Source organism: Sinocyclocheilus grahami, unplaced genomic scaffold, assembly GCF_001515645.1.
Source record: "Sinocyclocheilus grahami isolate Dianchi unplaced genomic scaffold, SAMN03320097.WGS_v1.1 scaffold46.1, whole genome shotgun sequence".
Lineage (NCBI taxonomy): Eukaryota > Metazoa > Chordata > Actinopteri > Cypriniformes > Cyprinidae > Sinocyclocheilus > Sinocyclocheilus grahami.
Genome location: NW_015505225.1, coordinates 159,365 through 179,038, shown reverse-complemented (window position 1 = coordinate 179,038; position 19,674 = coordinate 159,365). Strand labels below are relative to the sequence as shown.

General features: G+C 34.7%; 4 protein-coding genes across 4 annotated transcripts in view; 3 read left to right on the top strand and 1 right to left on the bottom strand.

Annotated features, from left to right (window-relative positions):
* LOC107582619 (junctional adhesion molecule C-like) overlaps window positions 1-1,357 on the top strand; it is a 6,901-nt gene extending 5,544 nt beyond the window's left edge. The window contains exons 4-6 of the mRNA XM_016268535.1: window positions 314-443; window positions 547-598; window positions 950-1,357. Of these exons, the coding sequence (XP_016124021.1) occupies window positions 314-443; window positions 547-598; window positions 950-985 (218 nt within the window). The 3' untranslated portion in view covers window positions 986-1,357. The remainder of the gene's footprint in view (window positions 1-313; window positions 444-546; window positions 599-949) is intronic.
* Window positions 1,358-3,726: 2,369 nt separating this feature from the next.
* On the top strand, window positions 3,727-10,745 carry LOC107582573 (vacuolar protein sorting-associated protein 26B). The gene is made up of 6 exons (XM_016268467.1): window positions 3,727-4,239; window positions 4,323-4,479; window positions 5,550-5,714; window positions 6,544-6,719; window positions 9,458-9,600; window positions 9,685-10,745. Exons 1-6 carry the CDS (start codon window positions 4,017-4,019, stop codon window positions 9,814-9,816), a joined length of 996 nt encoding a protein of 331 aa, XP_016123953.1. The 5' UTR covers window positions 3,727-4,016; the 3' UTR covers window positions 9,817-10,745.
* Window positions 10,746-11,658: 913 nt separating this feature from the next.
* LOC107582572 (thymocyte nuclear protein 1-like) lies at window positions 11,659-13,993 on the bottom strand. The gene is given in 9 exon segments (XM_016268465.1): window positions 11,659-11,824; window positions 12,175-12,325; window positions 12,414-12,509; window positions 12,593-12,685; window positions 12,782-12,850; window positions 13,345-13,418; window positions 13,421-13,516; window positions 13,601-13,655; window positions 13,944-13,993. Coding segments are annotated over 8 exon segments (675 nt in total). The 5' UTR covers window positions 13,650-13,655; window positions 13,944-13,993; the 3' UTR covers window positions 11,659-11,777.
* On the top strand, window positions 13,973-18,135 carry acad8 (acyl-CoA dehydrogenase family, member 8). The gene is made up of 11 exons (XM_016268464.1): window positions 13,973-14,101; window positions 14,846-14,946; window positions 15,039-15,208; window positions 15,406-15,515; window positions 15,639-15,715; window positions 15,792-15,929; window positions 16,068-16,203; window positions 16,768-16,865; window positions 16,964-17,116; window positions 17,211-17,313; window positions 17,423-18,135. The coding sequence occupies exons 1-11, from the start codon at window positions 13,984-13,986 to the stop codon at window positions 17,476-17,478; spliced, it is 1,260 nt and encodes a 419-aa protein (XP_016123950.1). The 5' UTR covers window positions 13,973-13,983; the 3' UTR covers window positions 17,479-18,135.
* Window positions 18,136-19,674: the final 1,539 nt, after the last annotated feature.

Genomic DNA, 19,674 nt, shown 5'->3' with positions numbered 1-19,674 from the left:
GTAGAAATGATTTATTCACCCTCATGATGTTCAAAATGCACTTATATTTTTCAGTGGAAAACAACCACAAATATTTTGTGAAAACTTTGATATATTCTTTTTCAAGATTCTTTGTTAATAATAATAAATGTTTCTCAAGAACTGAATCAGCATATTAGAATGAATTCTGAAGAATCAGGTGACACTGAAGACATCACAGAAATGTCAAATAAAAAAAACGAAATTATAATAATTCACAAAGAGTTAGTAAATAATTAAATTTTTAATATTTTTTGCTGAGTTATTCATTAATTTGTATGTAATTTCTTTCTAGATGATCTGGACATTGTGGGAATATTCCTGAAGGTTTTAGGTGGAGTGGCAGCATTTATATTTGTCATTGTGGGGATCTGTCAGATTCAGAAAAGTGGCTACTGTTCCTGCAAAGACCACACGGAAACCAAGTGAGTAAAAACCATAACCACAAAATGAACCTTAAGGGCTGATCTGATTTGATCTGGAATTGCATGCACTTTTAGTAAGATTGCAATGCTCTGTTTCATACAGTTACAAAGTACCCCAACATGACAACAGGATGGACTACGCCAGTCCAGATGAGGTAAGGCTGTGTGGATTTGTGACGTGATAAAGCACCACAGATATCGTTTTCATGCATTAGTGCACGTTTAGAGGCTGTAGTCAACACTTTGAAATGTTCTTACAAGGATGGATGAAATATCATCCAAGATTTGTTATTGTTTATCTTCTCAGATTACACCGCAGCGTTTCTCTGACTGCAGATATTTTCTTTTTATTAATGCTAGCAAAACTTAAAGTGGTGTTAGTGCAATCTTCAAAATAATCTCTTAGTAAAATCTCTACATGGAAAAAATATTCAGCTGGATTTTTGTTTTGCTTCTGTAGTGCCATATTTTAACTACATATCATGTGCCTGCTCTCTGTTTTTCAGGGACATTTCCGCCACAAGTCCTCCTTTGTCATTTAAAAATCAAAGAAGAGAAGACGAGCACTTCAATCGTGTGAATGCCTTGTGAGTTGACTTTTGAACTGTCAAACTGTGGATTTTACGCAGAGGTGCGACTTGAGCTTCATGGCTTGCCAAAGTAATTACAAAAACGAGAACTACTGTGTTAAACAGGGAATTTTTACTCCCCTTATTTTGATTTAAACAGACAGGAATCAAACACAGGTTTACTTAAAACTCCACAGTTTGTATATAAAAATGACGTTCAGTCGAACAACACTAAGATTTATAGCTATTACATGCATCTTGTTCAGTAAAAAAATCATTGTTTCAGCAAATCAAAAAGGACTGAACTTAAGAAGTAACATAAAAGATTAGGTTTTTCCAAATAATTGTGAATTTCTGAATGGCAGTTGCACTTCAAATTGTAGCAAGGCTGAAACTGCATCCAGGTGCTGCTGTATTTATGTCCAAAAGTAGTCAACACATAATACCAGTGCAAGAATTTACATGTCTTCAAGGTAAATTTTATATTTCCCACTGGAAATATAGTGTGTGGCTATGTCAGCGGTGGCGAACGCCGGTCCTGGAGAGCCGCAGCCCTGCAGAGTTCATTGTTTCAGCAAATCAAAAAGGACTGAACTTAAGAAGTAACATAAAAGATGAGGTTTTTCCAAATAATTGTGAATTTCTGAATGGCAGTTGCACTTCAAATTGTAGCAAGGCTGAAACTGCATCCAGGTGCTGCTGTATTTATGTCCAAAAGTAGTCAACACATAATACCAGTGCAAGAATTGACATGTCTTCAAGGTAAATTTTATATTTCCCGCTGGAAATATAGTGTGTGACTATGTGAAGAATCCTGTCAGTGTAAATGTGTACACTGCCATGCCAAGACTTTTATCTGGGTCATTTTGAGAAGAGGATTGTATGTGTTAGTGTTTCAGTAGTAGTTATTGAGTTGATGAGCTATACATTTGTAGCATTTTAGTTTGAGATTTAATCAAACATCTCCGTAAAGTCAGTAGACTTGGTTGTGCAAGATGATTCATTTACTTAGTTTCATTTTTTAAATATTCCTCTAGATACAGATTACGCACTTGTGGGTTTTTCAGAGTGCCATTTCTGTGTTTAAGTGACCTTCAATGCTTTATAATTGTTTTATACGTTTTGGACATATTGTCCAGGTTTATTGACTCAGTGTTATTGTTTTAATCTATTTATAATATCTAGGTATATTGTAGTTCACTCCAGAGTAGTAGTTAGACTGTGGGCCGTGTCACAAGAATAAAACTGATCATGTGGAAGCAATCAACATTGTCTATCCATTCATTTTGTTTTTAAAACATGTAGCTATATATGTAATTGGACCATCAAATTTACTTTTTTCCCCACTTTTTATAAGTAACTTAATGCACTATGACAATATATATTAATCTTCCTCATGGCATGTCCCACTGTCTAAAAACAGTTTGGCAGACTGTTTATAGAAAAACAAATGAAAAAGAAAAACTGGGTTCGATCTTAATAAAATTGTCTAATTTAATGAATAGGCGAATCTAAGAGAAGTCAAATTTAAATCTCCTGTCAGATTGGGGCCAGATACTGTATATTCCAATATATAAACAAATGTAAAAACAGTATCATATCAAATTATTCAAAGTGTTTGATGGCAAAACATTTTATTGTAACTTTTTGTTTAAGGCTCAGTGTTAAATGATGTTTACATATTCATACTATCGACTGCCAGTCAATGGACAAAGAGAAGCTAAATTAGATGTAGTTAAGCAGTTAATAATGAACTCACACTCTTAAAAATAGAGGTTCTTTATTTATATGTGGTTCCATGAAGAACGGAACCTTTCCATTCCACAAACAGTTCTTTTTACACCAAGAAAAAAAAAGTTATTTTAAGAAACTGAAAGGTTGTTTGGGGCCCAAAATAGTTTCTCACTGGCATCACTACAAAAACCTCCTTCTGGAACTTTTATTTTTAAGAGTGCTGGTGATGCTCAGCCACAATATTTCCAAACAATTCTGTATTTGACTTTATACTACAACAAATACTATATGAAATTACCTGACATTCCAGCTGTGGTTAAATGTTGAATGTATATCCTTAATATTTAAAGTTACACTGCAAAAAGTATTCTTTTCTTAATCAATATTTGTTTTCTTGACAAAATGTTTTTTCTTGTTTTAAGCATAAACCTAACAAAATTTAGTGAAGTTTATGCATAAAATATGTCTTTAAAAAAAATTCAAGACGTTTTTTCAAGATGTTTTGATATATTTTACTGCAAAGCGAGAAAAATATTGATTTAGAATTTTTTTTTTTTTTGCAGTGTGTCATTATAAGGAAATTTGTCATATGTTAAACTGTTGTCCAATTATTTTTGTATTATCTTTAATGTGTGGTTTGTGCGATGTGAAATCAAAACACATTATTAGAGATGAAATCTGAATAGCATTACCACCAAGATGTTTAATTCTTTACGCCACCACACTATTGTACGATCAATAAATAATCCATTATATTATGCTTAGATTATAATATTCTCAGGTACAGTTAAAAGAAGTGACCATGTATGTGTACAGTAGATGTGGTCATGTAATCGGTTTTCGTTTACCGTTGTTATTTAATAATAAAGAAATTCTTCTATTAAATAATCACATCATTATTGTTTCCCAATCTCAGAGCTGCAGCGACTTTTATTATGAAATAAACTGGAACTTTTATTTTGAAATTACCCCTGCAGGAAGATCCAGGAAGTGCGGGAGTTATTTTATGGGCAAATATCCTTCCTGACTGCTGTCCTGCTCTAAATTGAGCTACTTTAATTAAACCAGACCGAAATATGCATTAGATTTCGAGCATAATATATTGATATCTCCACTTAATCGCGGATTTTTTTAAAAACAGTCAAATAGCGTATGCGCTCGGTTTTGAAGGCCACTTGGTAAAAGGTAACCATCAGAGCGCTAGAGAACCTGTAGCTGCTGTCAATCAGCTGATCTATGATCGTACAGCTCTGACACTCGTCCATCAGACATGAGCTTCTTCGGCTTCGGACAGACCGCCGAGATCGACATTGTGTTGAATGACGCCGAGACCAGGAGGAAAGCTGAGCACAAAACTGAAGATGGCAAAAAGGACAAATATTTCCTTTTCTACGATGGTGAAACTGTAAGTGGGAAAGTTAACGTGACCCTGAAGACTCCTGGAAAGAGGCTGGAGCACAATGGGATCAAAATCGAGTTCGTCGGACAGATTGGTGAGTTGTCCGTCTGTGAATGGACGTTTAGAAACAGTCCTGCTCGTGTTTATGTATATATAAGCATGTCCTGTGATTCACAGAGCTGTACTATGACAGAGGGAACCACCATGAGTTTGTGTCGTTAGTGAAGGATCTTGCACGACCTGGTGAGCTTTCACAGTCCCAGACCTTTGACTTTGAGTTCACCCATGTGGAAAAGCCCTATGAATCTTACACTGGCCAGAATGTCAAACTGAGGTAAATCTATCAGTTGCTTCATTACTAAGGTTACTAATCAGTCAGAAAGCATTTACAACTGGTGCTTGGAGTAAAGCTGTAGTTAGTGTTGCTTCTGTAAACACAGAAAATGATGGGATATATTGTCATACACACTTACCAGTCAAAGGTTTTGAACAGTAAGATTTTTTCTGTTTTTTAAAGAAGTCTCTTCTGCTCACCGAGCCTGCATTTATTTGATCCAAAATTCAGCAAAAGCAGTAATATTGTGAAATATTTTACTATTTATAATAACTGCTTTCTATTTAAAAATGTAATGTATTCCTGTGATCAAAGCTACATTTTCTGTATCATTACTGCAGTCTTCAGTGTCACATGATCCTTCAGAAATCATTCTAATTTGCTGTTCAAGAAACATTTTTTATTATTATTATCAATATTCAAAACAGTTGAGTACATTTTTTTTCAGTATCCTTTGATGAATAGAAAGAGCCAAAGATCAGCATTTATCTGAAATAAAAAGCTTGTAACATTATACACGATACCATTCAAAAGCTTGGAGTCAGTAATATATATAATATATATATATATAAAATTGTTTTTCTTTTGAGGGGGGGGGGGGGATTAAAGTATTAATTTTTTAATTAAAGTATTAATTTTATAGAAATTAATACTTTTATTTAGCAAGGATGCTTTAAATTGATGGCAAAAATAGCAGCAAATCAGAATATAAGAATGATTTCTGAAGGATCATGTGACACTGAAGACTGGAGTAATGATGCTAAAAATTCAGCTTTGAAATCACAGGAATACATTACATTTTAAAATATATTAAAATAGAAAACAATTATTTAAAATAGTAAAAATATTTCAAAATGTTACTGTTTTTACTGTACTTTGGATTAAATAAATGCAGGCTTGGTGCGCAGAAGAGACTTCTTTAAAAAACATAAAAAATCTTACTGTTCAAAAACTTTTGACTGGTAGTGTACAACAATATAGCAGCATGGAGTCAGTACCCGAATGTACAGTGTGTAAAGTGTCTGGGAAGTACGGAATGTTCCTGAATTTCTTCATTCTGATCTGTTTAGATACTTTCTTCGAGCGACGATCAGCAGAAGGCTGAATGATATCAGTAAAGAGATGGATATTGTCGTGCAGACGCTGTGCACGTATCCAGAGGTCAACTCCTCCATCAAGATGGAAGTAGGAATTGAAGATTGTCTCCATATTGAGTTTGAATACAACAAATCCAAGTGAGTATCCATGTTGTACCATTAATATAAATTAAAATAGTAAGATTCACCAAAATGTTTGACACAATTAACCCCAAAAATGAAAATATATTATATTGTGTATAATTATATATAGTTTTTTAATTAAAATTATATTTTATAATGTGCAATGAAAATGTTTTAACATTTTATGATCTTAAATTTCATTACAATTTTTTTTTTTTTTTTTACACACACACACACACACATATATACAGGTGCATCTCAATAAATTAGAATGTCGTGGAAAAGTTCATTTATTTCAGTAATTCAGTAATTCATGTGAAACTCGTGTATTAAATAAATTCAATGCACACAGACTGAAGTAGTTTAAGTCTTTGGTTCTTTTAATTGTGATGATTTTGGCTCACATTTAACAAAAACCCACCAATTCACACGAGTTTCACAATTTGAGTTGAATTACTGAAATAAATGAACTTTTCCACGACATTCTAATTTATTGAGATGCTCCTGTGTGTGTGTATATATATATATATATATATATATATATATGAGTCATAGTTATATTTCTATAGTTACATAATAACAAACATTACGGTAAAAAAATGTGCTTATTATTTTATAAAGAGATGCAATTGTGTGTATGTGTGTGTGTAGATGGATAGCTAGATATATATTGTAAAATGTGCTTAATAATATTGAATACAAAGTATATAATTATATATAATTTGTTAAATGTCACAATGCAAAAATATTCCTACGTTTTTGCATTGTGAGTCCTAAAATTTAATGTTTTTTTTATTCATAATATAATTTGCCGTCATAATATAATTCCTTGCGTCCTGTTTAGATACCATCTGAGGGATGTTATCGTAGGAAAGATTTACTTCCTTCTTGTGAGGATAAAGATTAAACACATGGAAATCGATATAATAAAACGGGAAACGACTGGAACAGGACCCAGTGTGTACCACGAAAATGACACCATTGCCAAATATGAGATCATGGATGGGGCACCGGTGAGAGGTAAAGCTAAACCTTTCATCTGTATTATATTATGGTACTATAGAGTTCATATTTTTGCGACCGTAGGCCCCAAACTCTGGAACAGCCTACCGGTTTCGATCCGAATGGTGTCATCACTTTCCTCTTTCAAATCAAAACTTAAAACACATTTGCTTAGTGTGGATTTCTAATTTATTATTATTATGTTTACATGAAGAGATATATTGAGATTATCATTTGTGTCTTTATTTGACTTCTATTATCTGTACAGCACTTTGGTCAACCCTGGGTTGTTTTTAAATGTGCTTTATAAATAAATAATGAATGAATTAATTAATATTTTATTAACTTTTTGTGGCTTCTGTTCAGACACTTTTCTGAAATGTATTATTTTCACATGCACTTAAAGGGATAGTTCACCCAAAAATGAAAATGATGTCAGTAATTTCTCACCCTCATGTCATTCCAAACCTGTAAGACCTTCGTTCATCTTCGGAACACAAATTAATATATTTTTGATGAATTCTGAGAGCTCTCTGACCCTCCCATAGACAGCAAGGATCCTAACATGATCAAGGTCCAAAAACGTAGCAAGGATATCGGTAAAATAGTCCATGTGACATCAGGGATTCAACCGTAATTTTACAAAGCTACGAAAATACTTCTTGTGCGCAAAAGAAAAAAAAAAACAATGACTTTATTAAACAATTCGTCTCCTCCACATTACCCTAGCACCATTTTTGAGTGTATCACATACGTAAACAACGTATGCAACGTACAGTATGTATGCGGATACGTTGTTTACGCTTTGATCTGAATGTAAACAACGTATCCGCGTACATGCGTTGCGAGAAGATGAATAGTTGAATAAAGTCATTATTTTTGTTTTCTTTGCACACAAAAAGTATTCTCGTAGCTTCGTAAAATTACGGTTGAATCCCTGATGTCACATGGACTATTTTAACGATGTGCTTGCTACGTTTCTGGACCTTGATCATGTTAGGATTCTTGCTGTCTATGGGAGGGTCAGAGAGTTCTCGGAATTCATCAAAAATATCTTAATTTGTGTTCCGAAGATGAACGAAGGTCTTACGGGTTTGGAACGACATGAGGGTGAGTAATTACTTACAGAATGTTCATTTTTGTGTGAACTAACCCTTTAAATAAACCACAGCCTGCGAAATTTGACAGTCGCACAAAGATGTATCGTGATAACGATTTTACTATATCGTGCAGCCCTACTAGTCAGTTACTTTATCTAGATCTGTTTTTATATTTTTTTTAGTGCCAGTGGTTTGATTTTTTTAATGCAAGAACATAACTTAAATGGCCCCTGACAAATGTTTGTAATCAGTAATTACTTAATCCTTAATACTTAATCCAAAAATAAGTAGGGATGCACCGATATGAAAATTTTGGCCGATACCGATAACCGATTATTCTTTATTTTTGAAAGCCGATAACCGATATGTTGGCCGATAAATCTATATCCAAATTGTTATATACTTTTTGAGAGCCTGATTACAAAAAAGGTCTCATCATTAAAAGCCACATCCCAAACACTTCAACATAAGCAGCCTAGTTTGAACGGTGTACGTTTTAAAAATATTTTTACTCTCCCATTACCAAATTTTGTTTACATGAAGAGATATATTGAGATTATCATTTGTATCTTTATTTGACTTCTATTATCTGTACAGCACTTTGGTCAACCCTGGGTTGTTTTTAAATGTGCTTTATAAATAAATAATGAATGAATTAATTAATATTTTATTAACTTTTTGTGGCTTCTGTTCAGACACTTTTCTGAAATGTATTATTTTCACATGCACTTAAAGGGATAGTTCACCCAAAAATGAAAATGATGTCAGTAATTTCTCACCCTCATGTCATTCCAAACCTGTAAGACCTTCGTTCATCTTCGGAACACAAATTAATATATTTTTGATGAATTCTGAGAGCTCTCTGACCCTCCCATAGACAGCAAGGATCCTAACATGATCAAGGTCCAAAAACGTAGCAAGGATATCGGTAAAATAGTCCATGTGACATCAGGGATTCAACCGTAATTTTACAAAGCTACGAAAATACTTCTTGTGCGCAAAAGAAAAAAAAAACAATGACTTTATTAAACAATTCGTCTCCTCCACATTACCCTAGCACCATTTTTGAGTGTATCACATACGTAAACAACGTATGCAACGTACAGTATGTATGCGGATACGTTGTTTACGCTTTGATCTGAATGTAAACAACGTATCACAATGACTTTATTAAACAATTCGTCTCCTCCACATTACCCTAGCACCATTTTTGAGTGTATCACATACGTAAACAACGTATGCAACGTACAGTATGTATGCGGATACGTTGTTTACGCTTTGATCTGAATGTAAACAACGTACATGCGTTGCGAGAAGATGAATAGTTGAATAAAGTCATTATTTTTGTTTTCTTTGCACACAAAAAGTATTCTCGTAGCTTCGTAAAATTACGGTTGAATCCCTGATGTCACATGGACTATTTTAACGATGTGCTTGCTACGTTTCTGGACCTTGATCATGTTAGGATTCTTGCTGTCTATGGGAGGGTCAGAGAGTTCTCGGAATTCATCAAAAATATCTTAATTTGTGTTCCGAAGATGAACGAAGGTCTTACGGGTTTGGAACGACATGAGGGTGAGTAATTACTGACAGAATTTTCATTTTTGGGTGAACTATCTCTTTAATGTTATGGTTCCGTTCCCTTATTCTTTTCAGGCGAGTCGATCCCCATCCGCTTATTTCTCGCTGGATATGAGTTGACACCCACCATGAGGGACATCAACAAGAAGTTCTCTGTGCGTTACTACCTGAACCTAGTCCTTATAGATGAAGAAGAGCGACGATACTTCAAACAACAGGTCCGGATTCCACATATAATGTAACATTACACATTACCTGTTACTTACAAATGAGTAAAATACATTGCTGTTCATTCTCAACAGGAGATCACACTCTGGAGGAAAGGAGATATTGTGAGGAGAAGTATGTCCCAACAGGCCACCATTGCCACCCAGAGATATGAGGGATCAAACTCTGAAACTGCGTCAGCACAAGCCAAAGAAGAGAGTAACTAGACGCAAGACGCTTTATGTTCCCTCGAGATCTCAAATGAACCTTGTTACGTCAAAATAATGTTTTATAAGTCTCAAAGGGATCAATGCGATACATGATTTTTGCAGAAAAAGTGAAATCATCGCTTCTTGAGATCAAAAATGAGAATTGTGCTTGTAAAAGACAGTCCAACTATGTGTATAGATTACAAAATATTTTTTTATTTCGCTTTCCAATACTGCATGCATTTCCATTATACAATAGTGACCAACAGTTTTGAAATGCCAGACACAATCTTTTAACGTGTACGCCGCTGTTTTCATGCTATACGTTTGATTTGTGCTTTATGAAGTTGTAAGGCTCAATACATTCCTCTTCTTATGCTCAAATTTTGCTTAAGTCAAGTACACTGAAAAATCGAATCTAGCTTCTGTACCTTGTCCTGTGTAATGAGCCCAAAAAGAGATTTACTGTGATCTTTTGTGTTAAATCTAGCGCTTCATGTACTCTTCATAGAGCTCTGCACAGTATTATTCTGTCATTTGGGGTATCGCAAATGAAGGCCTCCATAGAAATGTCTAATAAGGGAACTACTAACTTACTTAACATGAATATTTTTATTATTGATTATTTTTTTCTTTTGATCTGGTGAATGAATAAGAATCAGCAGAATCATTGACAGCACAAGGTTCCAGCATTCTCAAGAGTGCAGTTTAATGCGGTAATAGAGAAAATCCTTCTTGTGATTGTTTGCTACTAATTTTTAAGGTGAATTTTTCATTTTTTTCATGTGTATGTCTTTGTATTATACTAAATATTTGCTTAATAGCTTATTAGCTGTTCAGGTGATGAGGTATGACTATTAACAGCCATGCAACCGTGAAAACTTCTGCAAAAGGCTCATTTAATCAGCCCTATTGTAATAAAATTTACTAACCTCTGCATTCAAGATGATTTCCTTTTTTCTCCAAAATTAAAGGGGTCATATGATGCTTTTTTAAAGATCATTATTTTGCGTATTTGGTGTAACAGAATATGTTGACATGCTTTAATGTTCAAGAAACACATTATTTTTCAAATACTGTACATTATTGTAGGTCCTCTATGCCCCGCCTCTCTCAAACACATCGTTTTCAACAAAACCCCCTCCTTTGACAAGTGCAGTCTGCTCTGATTGGCCAGCTGATCCAGTGCATTGTGATTGGCCGAACCCCACAAGCACGTGTCGGAAATGAACGCCCTTTACCATAATCGTGAGCTTCAGCTTTCAAATTAAATATCAAGACAGTTAATAATGTCTTAGTTTTACCATCAGTTCAAGCCCGAAAGGGGAACAGAGTTGTGTGACGATTCCTAATTGCATCTACTTCCGGAAGGCCAAATAAAGTGCTTTTGCTTTCGCACTGAAACACACAGCGTCTCCCTGACATGGCTGCATCAACACTACTGCTGTTCCTGAAACCATGCCTTCTTTCTTTGCGTGCACATTTGGGCGGCATTATGCAAATATTTCCACATACATAGTGAAGTAGATATGTGGGGGAGTGTTAGAACGAGCCGTTTTAGGTAGGCGTGGCTGACTCATAACTTTTATAAAGAATATCTCTTTGGATTTGAGACTTTAGTCTTTGCAACTTTACAGATCTTCTTTATGCACCAAGAGCTTGTAACACTTCAAAGAGAAAGGAAAAATTGAAATCGCATCATATGACCCCTTTAAAATAACCTGTGATAACTGACTTCTCATCAGTCTGATATTATTGGTAGAAATCTGGTATTATTAAGTGATCTGAAGGAGACAGAAGCACAAGCAAATATTTTATTAACAAAATTATTAAAATGTTTTAAGATTATTATTTGCTTATTTGGTATTTCGAAGTTACATGAGTATACAGCAGATTACATTAAGAAAAGACTGACTATAAAATTTAAAGTGAGAGAGAATCATAATAGGATGAGATGAAACCGACTTATATGGTGATTTTCATCTTGGATCTTCATTCTCCAAACTCAGAACAAAGTCAAATTCCTCTGAAAAGAAGAAAAAAATAAGTATGAGCTAATAATTATTTTAATTAACAATTATATTAATGTTAATAATAATTATATGAACAAATATAACAAATCAAAAATAGACTGCTTTTCACAAATCCATACAGCTGAATATCTGGACTTAATTTTAAATGCTTTTAATAAATTCTAAAATATATTTAATATAATATAAATTACTTTTAGCTAAAACAAAATCAGCATTTAACATTAGTTATTTTTTAAGAATTTAAAAATATATATTTATAATCACATTTTAAATCATGCTACACTACAGTACATGAAAATGAGAAGACATATTTTACTTATTTGTGTTATTAAATACAACTAACCCGCAGTGAGAGGCTGAACTGATAGTCTGGCTCTGGTGAAGAGGGCCATATCCTTTAAGGGTCCACCTTTAGCTTTGTGCTGTAAGTGATATTTCTTCAGCTCAGTCAGAGGAATGAAACGCTTGGTCATCCTTTCGAACTGAACATCCACCTATACAGAGTTAATCTACGGTCAGTTCTGAAGGCAAAAACATAAAGTTATCTTTATGAATGTTTTTGTGGTCTGTTTAAAGACACACCATACTCCATTTAGGGTTGTCTGCTTTGCTGGAGGGGTCATAATGTGCGTCTTTCTTGTCAAACTGTGTATGGTCCACATAAGCCTCCTTTACAATCTGTAAAAATAAATAGTTAATGAAAATCTTCTCACTATTGTTATATTTGTGGTGATCAAGCTTCTATTGTAGTGACTCCTCACCTTCATGAGGCCAGCAATACCTGGCTCTTTGCAGTTACTGTGGTAAAAGAAAGCCTGCTGGCCCACCTTCATATCTCTCATGAAATTACGTGCCTGAGGAGAAAAGTCTCAGGTCTCAGTATAAGTGAATGTTCTGCATGTGCTTCTTGATAAACATAGTCAATAACAACACAAATAATCATAGTCCACCTGATAATTCCTCACTCCATCCCAGCATCCCGTCTGATTGGGAAGGGCTTTGAGGTCCTCAATTCCAAACTGCAGTTGGAGGATGACAAGATAATATTTATAGCATCACTTCACATTTAAGTTATTGAGATAATTAGGTTTAACTTCACCTAGTAACAACACTTAAAAATCTCCTGCATTATTGAACTTTTTCCTCATTTGGAAGTCAGTTTCCATTACATAAGAAAAAATGTGAGACACCAAGTCAGAATTATGAGATAAATGTCAAAATTATGAGGTACGAAGTCATAATTGAGGTGAAAAATGACAGTTAAAATGTCAGGAATATGAGACACTGGTAATTTGTAAGTATGAGATAAGTAAAAACTATGAGATACTAAGTAATAATGAGGTAAAAAATAAAAAAAGTTTAAATTACGACATACTAAGTTAAAAAGCTGACATTTTGTCATAAGTGTGACTTTTTATGTCATAATTTTGATTTACAGAAGCATGTTTTTTTCTTTTTGCAAGCAAACATACAAACAAAACAAAACCGTGGACACACACAAAAAAAGGTTTACCTTCACATCCACTCCATTTTCAATCCGACTCTCAGGTTCAGATTTCATGAGCCAGTGGCTGTAAGATGGTTTTTCTCCACATCACTTTTTACTACTGCTGACCTTTTTCTTTTGCCAGTTTTGAGTTGCGCAACATCATCAGACACCTCACTATGTTGAGCGTCTGCATCAGCTAAAATAAGAAGCAATTCATTATTTAAAGTGAGTGATGACTTTTAAAAAACGATGCAACCCTTATATTAAGCAGATTACTTACTATGTTTATTAGATTTGGCGCTGCTTCGTGCTCTTTTCTTGGGTGGCATGTTTCACTGGAAATGTGAGGAAATGTTTATTTCTCGTGATAATATAGCGCCCTGGCAGATCGCATGTGGTCTCTGGAGGATCATTTCTGGATTTAGTCTGCTTTTATTTCAAACCCAACCACAGAACGTGGAGTATATTACAATTAGAACGTTTATAATTATCAAAACTGCTTGCAAGTTAAATTTAATACATTCATGTGTGTTATAAAAAACAACTAAAGCTGCGTTGATTCTAAGCATACATGATTCACATGAAGCTACCTGTCAAGTGCGAAGTGTTTAGAACTACATTACCCATCATCCCCTCGGTGATTGAACGCGTCACTGAATCAACATGGCGGCGGCTAGGGTGCTCGCAAGAGGTGTCCGATTGGGTTCATATAGCATCGGTAGAAGTCGCAGTTTAATATTTAACACTGTACAGGGACGAGGAATAGCAGCTTGCATTGATCGTAAGTCAAATTATTTAAAGACCGTGATAATGACAACATTGTTGGTTGAGAAATAACGACAAGCGTTCAGTCATTTAGGACTACTTGTATATATGTTTCAAATACCATGGTTTTACATTTTAATAAAGATGTAGATTTTAATTAATGTAATCTCATATTCGATAATATGTCATTTTGGTGCAAATTTATGATATTAAATACCTGTCGATGGCCTAATTTCTGTGGAAACGTGGTTAAGTTGGGTCCCGTTTGTAAAAAGCAGTCTGTTTTTAATTTGAATGTTATTGAAGTTATACATCAACATGCCATTTTAATCTAGCGTTACATTTTTGTTTAGTAAACTCAGTTGTGCAGGATTGTTGAGTCAATATTTAACGCTTCCATTAAACGGCAGTGTTCCTGGAGTTTCGAAGTTGACCGTTGAAAATTTGTACAGTGTATAAAGAAATGTTGTTTGATATATTTGATTATAAAATTTTACGTTTTAATAACTTAACGTCATTTAATCGGGTTCTTGCAAACGCTATTGGTTGGCTTTTAATAAGTTCAACCAATCACATTTGGGGGTGTGTATCGAGCGCAGTTGATTGGCTCATATCAGACGCCGTTTCCTTTGGTTGGTCATTACAACAGCTGCTGCTGCTAATACATACAGTGGATAAACAAGATAAACTAATAGTAACAATATAAACTAATAATTAGTATATATAATATATACACACACATTTCTGCATATCTCCACAGCCTCTATAGGACTCACAGATGAACAAAAAGACTTTCAAAAAGTGGCATTTGACTTTGCTGCCAACGAGATGGCACCACATATGGCAGAATGGGACCTGAAGGTAACCTGCACATCTGACAATACTGCTTATTGTTTATATTTAATGCTGAAGCATTTACAAAAGTTGAGCGTCATTAATATCTTCACTTGTAGGAAATTTTCCCTGTGGAGGCCATGAGGAAAGCCGCCCAGCTGGGGTTTGGTGGGATTTACGTGAACCCTGATGTTGGGGGGTCCGGACTCTCTCGTCTGGACACCTCTATCATATTTGAGGCTTTATCCACAGGCTGTGTCAGCACTACCGCATACATCAGTATTCACAAGTGAGCCATCTCTACGCCTTATAAATATCCCTATTAGCTTACTATTAATACTTTAAAGTTGTTGCTGCATCATAATAATACATAAGGTTGGACTAAATATATTTTTTACATAAAGTGGTACATGTGCTGGCATATAGTTTTCGTTCTTCATGGTTAATTAGGTTTTACATGGTGGTTACTGATTGTGTTTGAAACAGCATGTGTGCCTGGATGATAGACACATTTGGAAACAATGAGCAGAGGGAGAAATTCTGTCCTGATCTGTGCGCTATGCAGAAGTTTGCCTCGTACTGTCTCACAGAACCTGGTAAGTTCAGGATCACATTTTCTGTGTTCCTTTGTGGCATATATCAGTGTTATCAATAACCTAAAAGTATTTAATTTATAATTATTTTGTTTTATTTATTTATTTTTTATTCCCTAACCTCAGGTAGTGGGAGTGATGCCGCTTCACTTCTAACCAGCGCAACACTCCAAGGAGATCATTATATCCTGAATGGCTCCAAGGTACCTTGAGAAATGATTGAGGCATTGACAAAAATCTCCATGCAGCATCCCAACAGTTTTTGCTGTTTGTGGTCAGGCGTTCATCAGTGGAGGTGGAGACACAGATGTTTATGTGGTGATGTGCAGGACAGGTGGGAAGGGACCTAAGGGCATCTCCTGCCTGGTGGTTGAAAAAGGAACCCCTGGACTCAGCTTTGGCAAAAAAGAGAAGAAGGTAATGAACGTCTTCGGTATACAGTAAGTTTATTATTTAGGACAGGAACACTGAGTGGTAAAGATTATCCAGCAGATGGCAGGATTGAGTTATATCATCACTGTTGTGATTTATAATCGGTGTACCAACATCTTTCAGGTAGGTTGGAACTCGCAGCCAACCCGGGCCGTGATATTTGAGGACTGCGCTGTCCCAGTGATCAATCGGCTTGGAGCAGAAGGGGAGGGCTTCAGCATTGCCATGAAAGGCCTTAATGGAGGCAGAATTAATATTGGTGAATTGTTTCTTAACTTAGATTTGAAACCTTTTTTGATAACCTATTTATTTTGACAGATTTGTGTTGCGGTCATTTGAACCCAGAGAGGATTTTGAATGTTATCACATTGGACTAAATCTTACTGACTTCCTAAAAATGTGATCAGTTTTATACTTTTTGGGGATTTTTCTCTTTTTGTTGCGCCTGTGGTGTTCCAGGTCCAAAAATTAATGTCCTAAAAATTGCTTATACATCTCTTGCTGATAAATTTCATTTGTTTTCTTTCAGTTAGAACACGTTTTTATTTATTTAATTTTTTTTGGAGCTGATTGATCATAGGCCTCGTTGATCTGAGCTTATGCACCTCAGTTTCTGAGTGAACACTGGCAAAGTTATCCACACATAATGCTTTTTCTATCAGAAATTGAAATGCATAAGCTCAGATCAATGAAGCCTGCGATCAATCGTTTCGAAAAAGAAATACAAAAGCTGCTGATTGAAAGAAAAGGGATTTACAAGCAATTTTTTACAAGGAGTTTCAGCACAGGGCAAGAGTTCATGTTAATTCTTTTGAACCCACAGCTTCTTGTTCCCTTGGAGCGGCTCACGCATCTGTGCTTCTGGCCCGAGATCACATGTGTGTGCGGAAACAGTTTGGAGAAACACTATCGAACAGCCAGGTACCAGTTGAATTGTCTAGCACTGATCTGCATAATAGGATTCAGTCAAATGTCTGTTAAATCAGAAATAGGAAGTTGTTATTGACGTCTGTGTTCAGTTCCTGCAGTTTAAGCTGGCTGAGATGGCCACTAAGCTGGTAGCTTCTCGGCTGCTGGTGCGCCAGGCGGCGGTGGCTCTGCAGGAGGGTCGACCGGAGGCGGTCTCGCTCTGCTCAATGGCCAAACTCTTTGTGACCGATGAGTGTTTTTCAGTAAGTGTATATACACATTGCTCTGTCGGATTGTGATGACATGTTTGATGTTGTTACATAAATACATCAAGGTTTTTGTGATCATCTATTTCAGATATGTAACCAGGCCTTACAGATACATGGAGGTTATGGTTACCTAAAGGACTATGCAGTGCAGCAGTACGTCAGAGACATTAGAGTACATCAGATATTGGAGGGTAATGAGTTTCTGTCTTATAAAAAAGTTGTAATATATCTAATATATTTAAAATAGTATTTAAAAAAAATATATATATACATATATATCTAACTTTTTATTTTTTTTAGGTACAAATGAAGTGATGAGGATGATCATTGCAAGAAGTTTGCTCACTGAGTCATGATGCTCATAAATGGACTCCTTAACGGGACAAAACCGTTTGTGTCCTCATTGTCTAAAATGTTCATCAGAGATATTGGGTTAAGTGACCGTTATATATTTATATGTCCCACATGTGACTATAGAGATAACTGCTCTTTCACACTCCTGCGTCTGTTGAGTTTGATCATGAGATGTCGACAGTATTTTATGCAGAAAGTGTGTGCCTTAAACTTGTGAATTAGTAAATCTAGATTATAGTGGTTATTATAAAAGCACACTGAGGAATTTGGTTTGTTTGGGGTCAAAATACCGTCAGGTTACGAAATGTAACCTGTAAAGAAAAACTGGCTATAACATTAAAGTGAAACATTTACAAAAGTTACTGAAACAATTTAGTTGAAATCATATAATTAAGGCTAATAAATCCTCAAATCTAACCCTTTTATGTACATATAGATATCAGATGAATTCAATATTCAGAACTTACTTTTTATCACAGACAGCTGTCTTTGTGAGCACAGAAAATCCTATCAGTTCAAGTGTGGCTTTATATTGTTTGACCTCATTACACAATATGTATAAATCTTACCCTCATGTTGTTTTGAAAATGACTCTTGAGCTGTTGTGCACCCTGTAAAATAAAATATAAAAGCTGTTTGGTGAAACTTTCCACAAAGGCTTTTTGGGTTTCACCTGAAAATCAGTTTTTGTACACTACCAGTCAAAAGTTTTTGAACAGTAAGATGTTTTATGTTTTTAAAGAAGTCTCTTCTGCTCACCAAGCCTGCATTTATTGGATCCAAAGTTCAGCAAAAACAGTAACATTTTAAATATTTATTTTAAATATTTTTTTATTTGAATGTTTTAAAATTTAATTTATTCCTGAGATCAAAGCTAAATTTTCAGCATCATTACTCCAGTCTTCAGTGTCACATGATCCTTCAGAAATCATTCTAATATGCTGATTTGCTGTTCAATAAATATTTATTATTATCAATATTTAAAATAGTTGAGTAAATTCTTTCAGGATTTTTTTATGAATAGAAAGATCCAAAGATCAGCATTTATCTGAAATAAAAAGCTTTTGTAACACTATGCACTATACCATTCAAAAGCTTGGAGTCAGTATAATTGATTAATTTTATTTTTGGGGAAAGAAATTATAGAAATTAATACTTTTATTTAGCAAGGATGCTTTAAATTGATCTAAAGGGATGATAAAGAAATGTATAATTTTACAAATTATTAATATTTTGGATAAATGCTGTTCTTCTGAACTTTCTATTCATCAAAGCAACCTGAAAAAATTCAACTCCGCTGTTTTCAACATAGTAATAAAAAATGTTTTTTGAGCAGCAAATCAGAATATTAAACTGATTTCTAAAGGATCGTGACTGGGGTAATGATGCTAAAAATTCAGCTTTGAAATCACAGGAATAAATTACATTTTTAAATATATTCAAATAGAAAAAACTTATTTAAAATAGTAAAAATATTTCAAAATGATACCGTTTTTGCTGTACTTTGGATCAAATAAATGCAGGCTTGGTGAGCACAAGAGACTTCTTAAAAAATTTTTTAAAAAACCATTAAAAATCTTCCTGTTCAAAAACTTTGACTGGTAGTGTATGTTTTGTCAACATGAGTTTATAATGTTCTTAAAGTCGATAAGAATTAAAACGCTATACATTACAAAGGTCTCTATCTTTAATCCATCATTATAGTATCACTAAATGAAATAAGTGCAAAGGTACGCTTATAGGTACATGAAAAAGAGTGTATATTTATTGTAAGCTCAGAAATTAAACGAGTAGAACAGATGCAGATGAAGCATCTGAGAAACATCTAAACAACTGGGGCAGGTTCAAGCTCAAACCGGTGTGCACCGTTTTGCCACGGTTTCCGGTTTGAACGACATGTTTCCTGGAAACGGTGTGCAACGGGGTTTGAGATGTGTTTTCTCTTGTTTGGTGGGTGTGTCAAACATGTCAGCCCAGTCAGCAGCAGCATGTATGTAAACCACGCGGTATTAAAGAGACAGCTAGCACAATGTAATTAACATCCAAATACATTCACAAGAGCAAGTATATTGTTTGCACATGTTTATTTACATTAAAGGCAAAATAACTGAAATAATAAGAGCATATGTATAGATCTGGAACTTCTTTAAGTCTGTCTAAATATCATTTAGTAATTGCAATGTCTTCTGGTCCATATC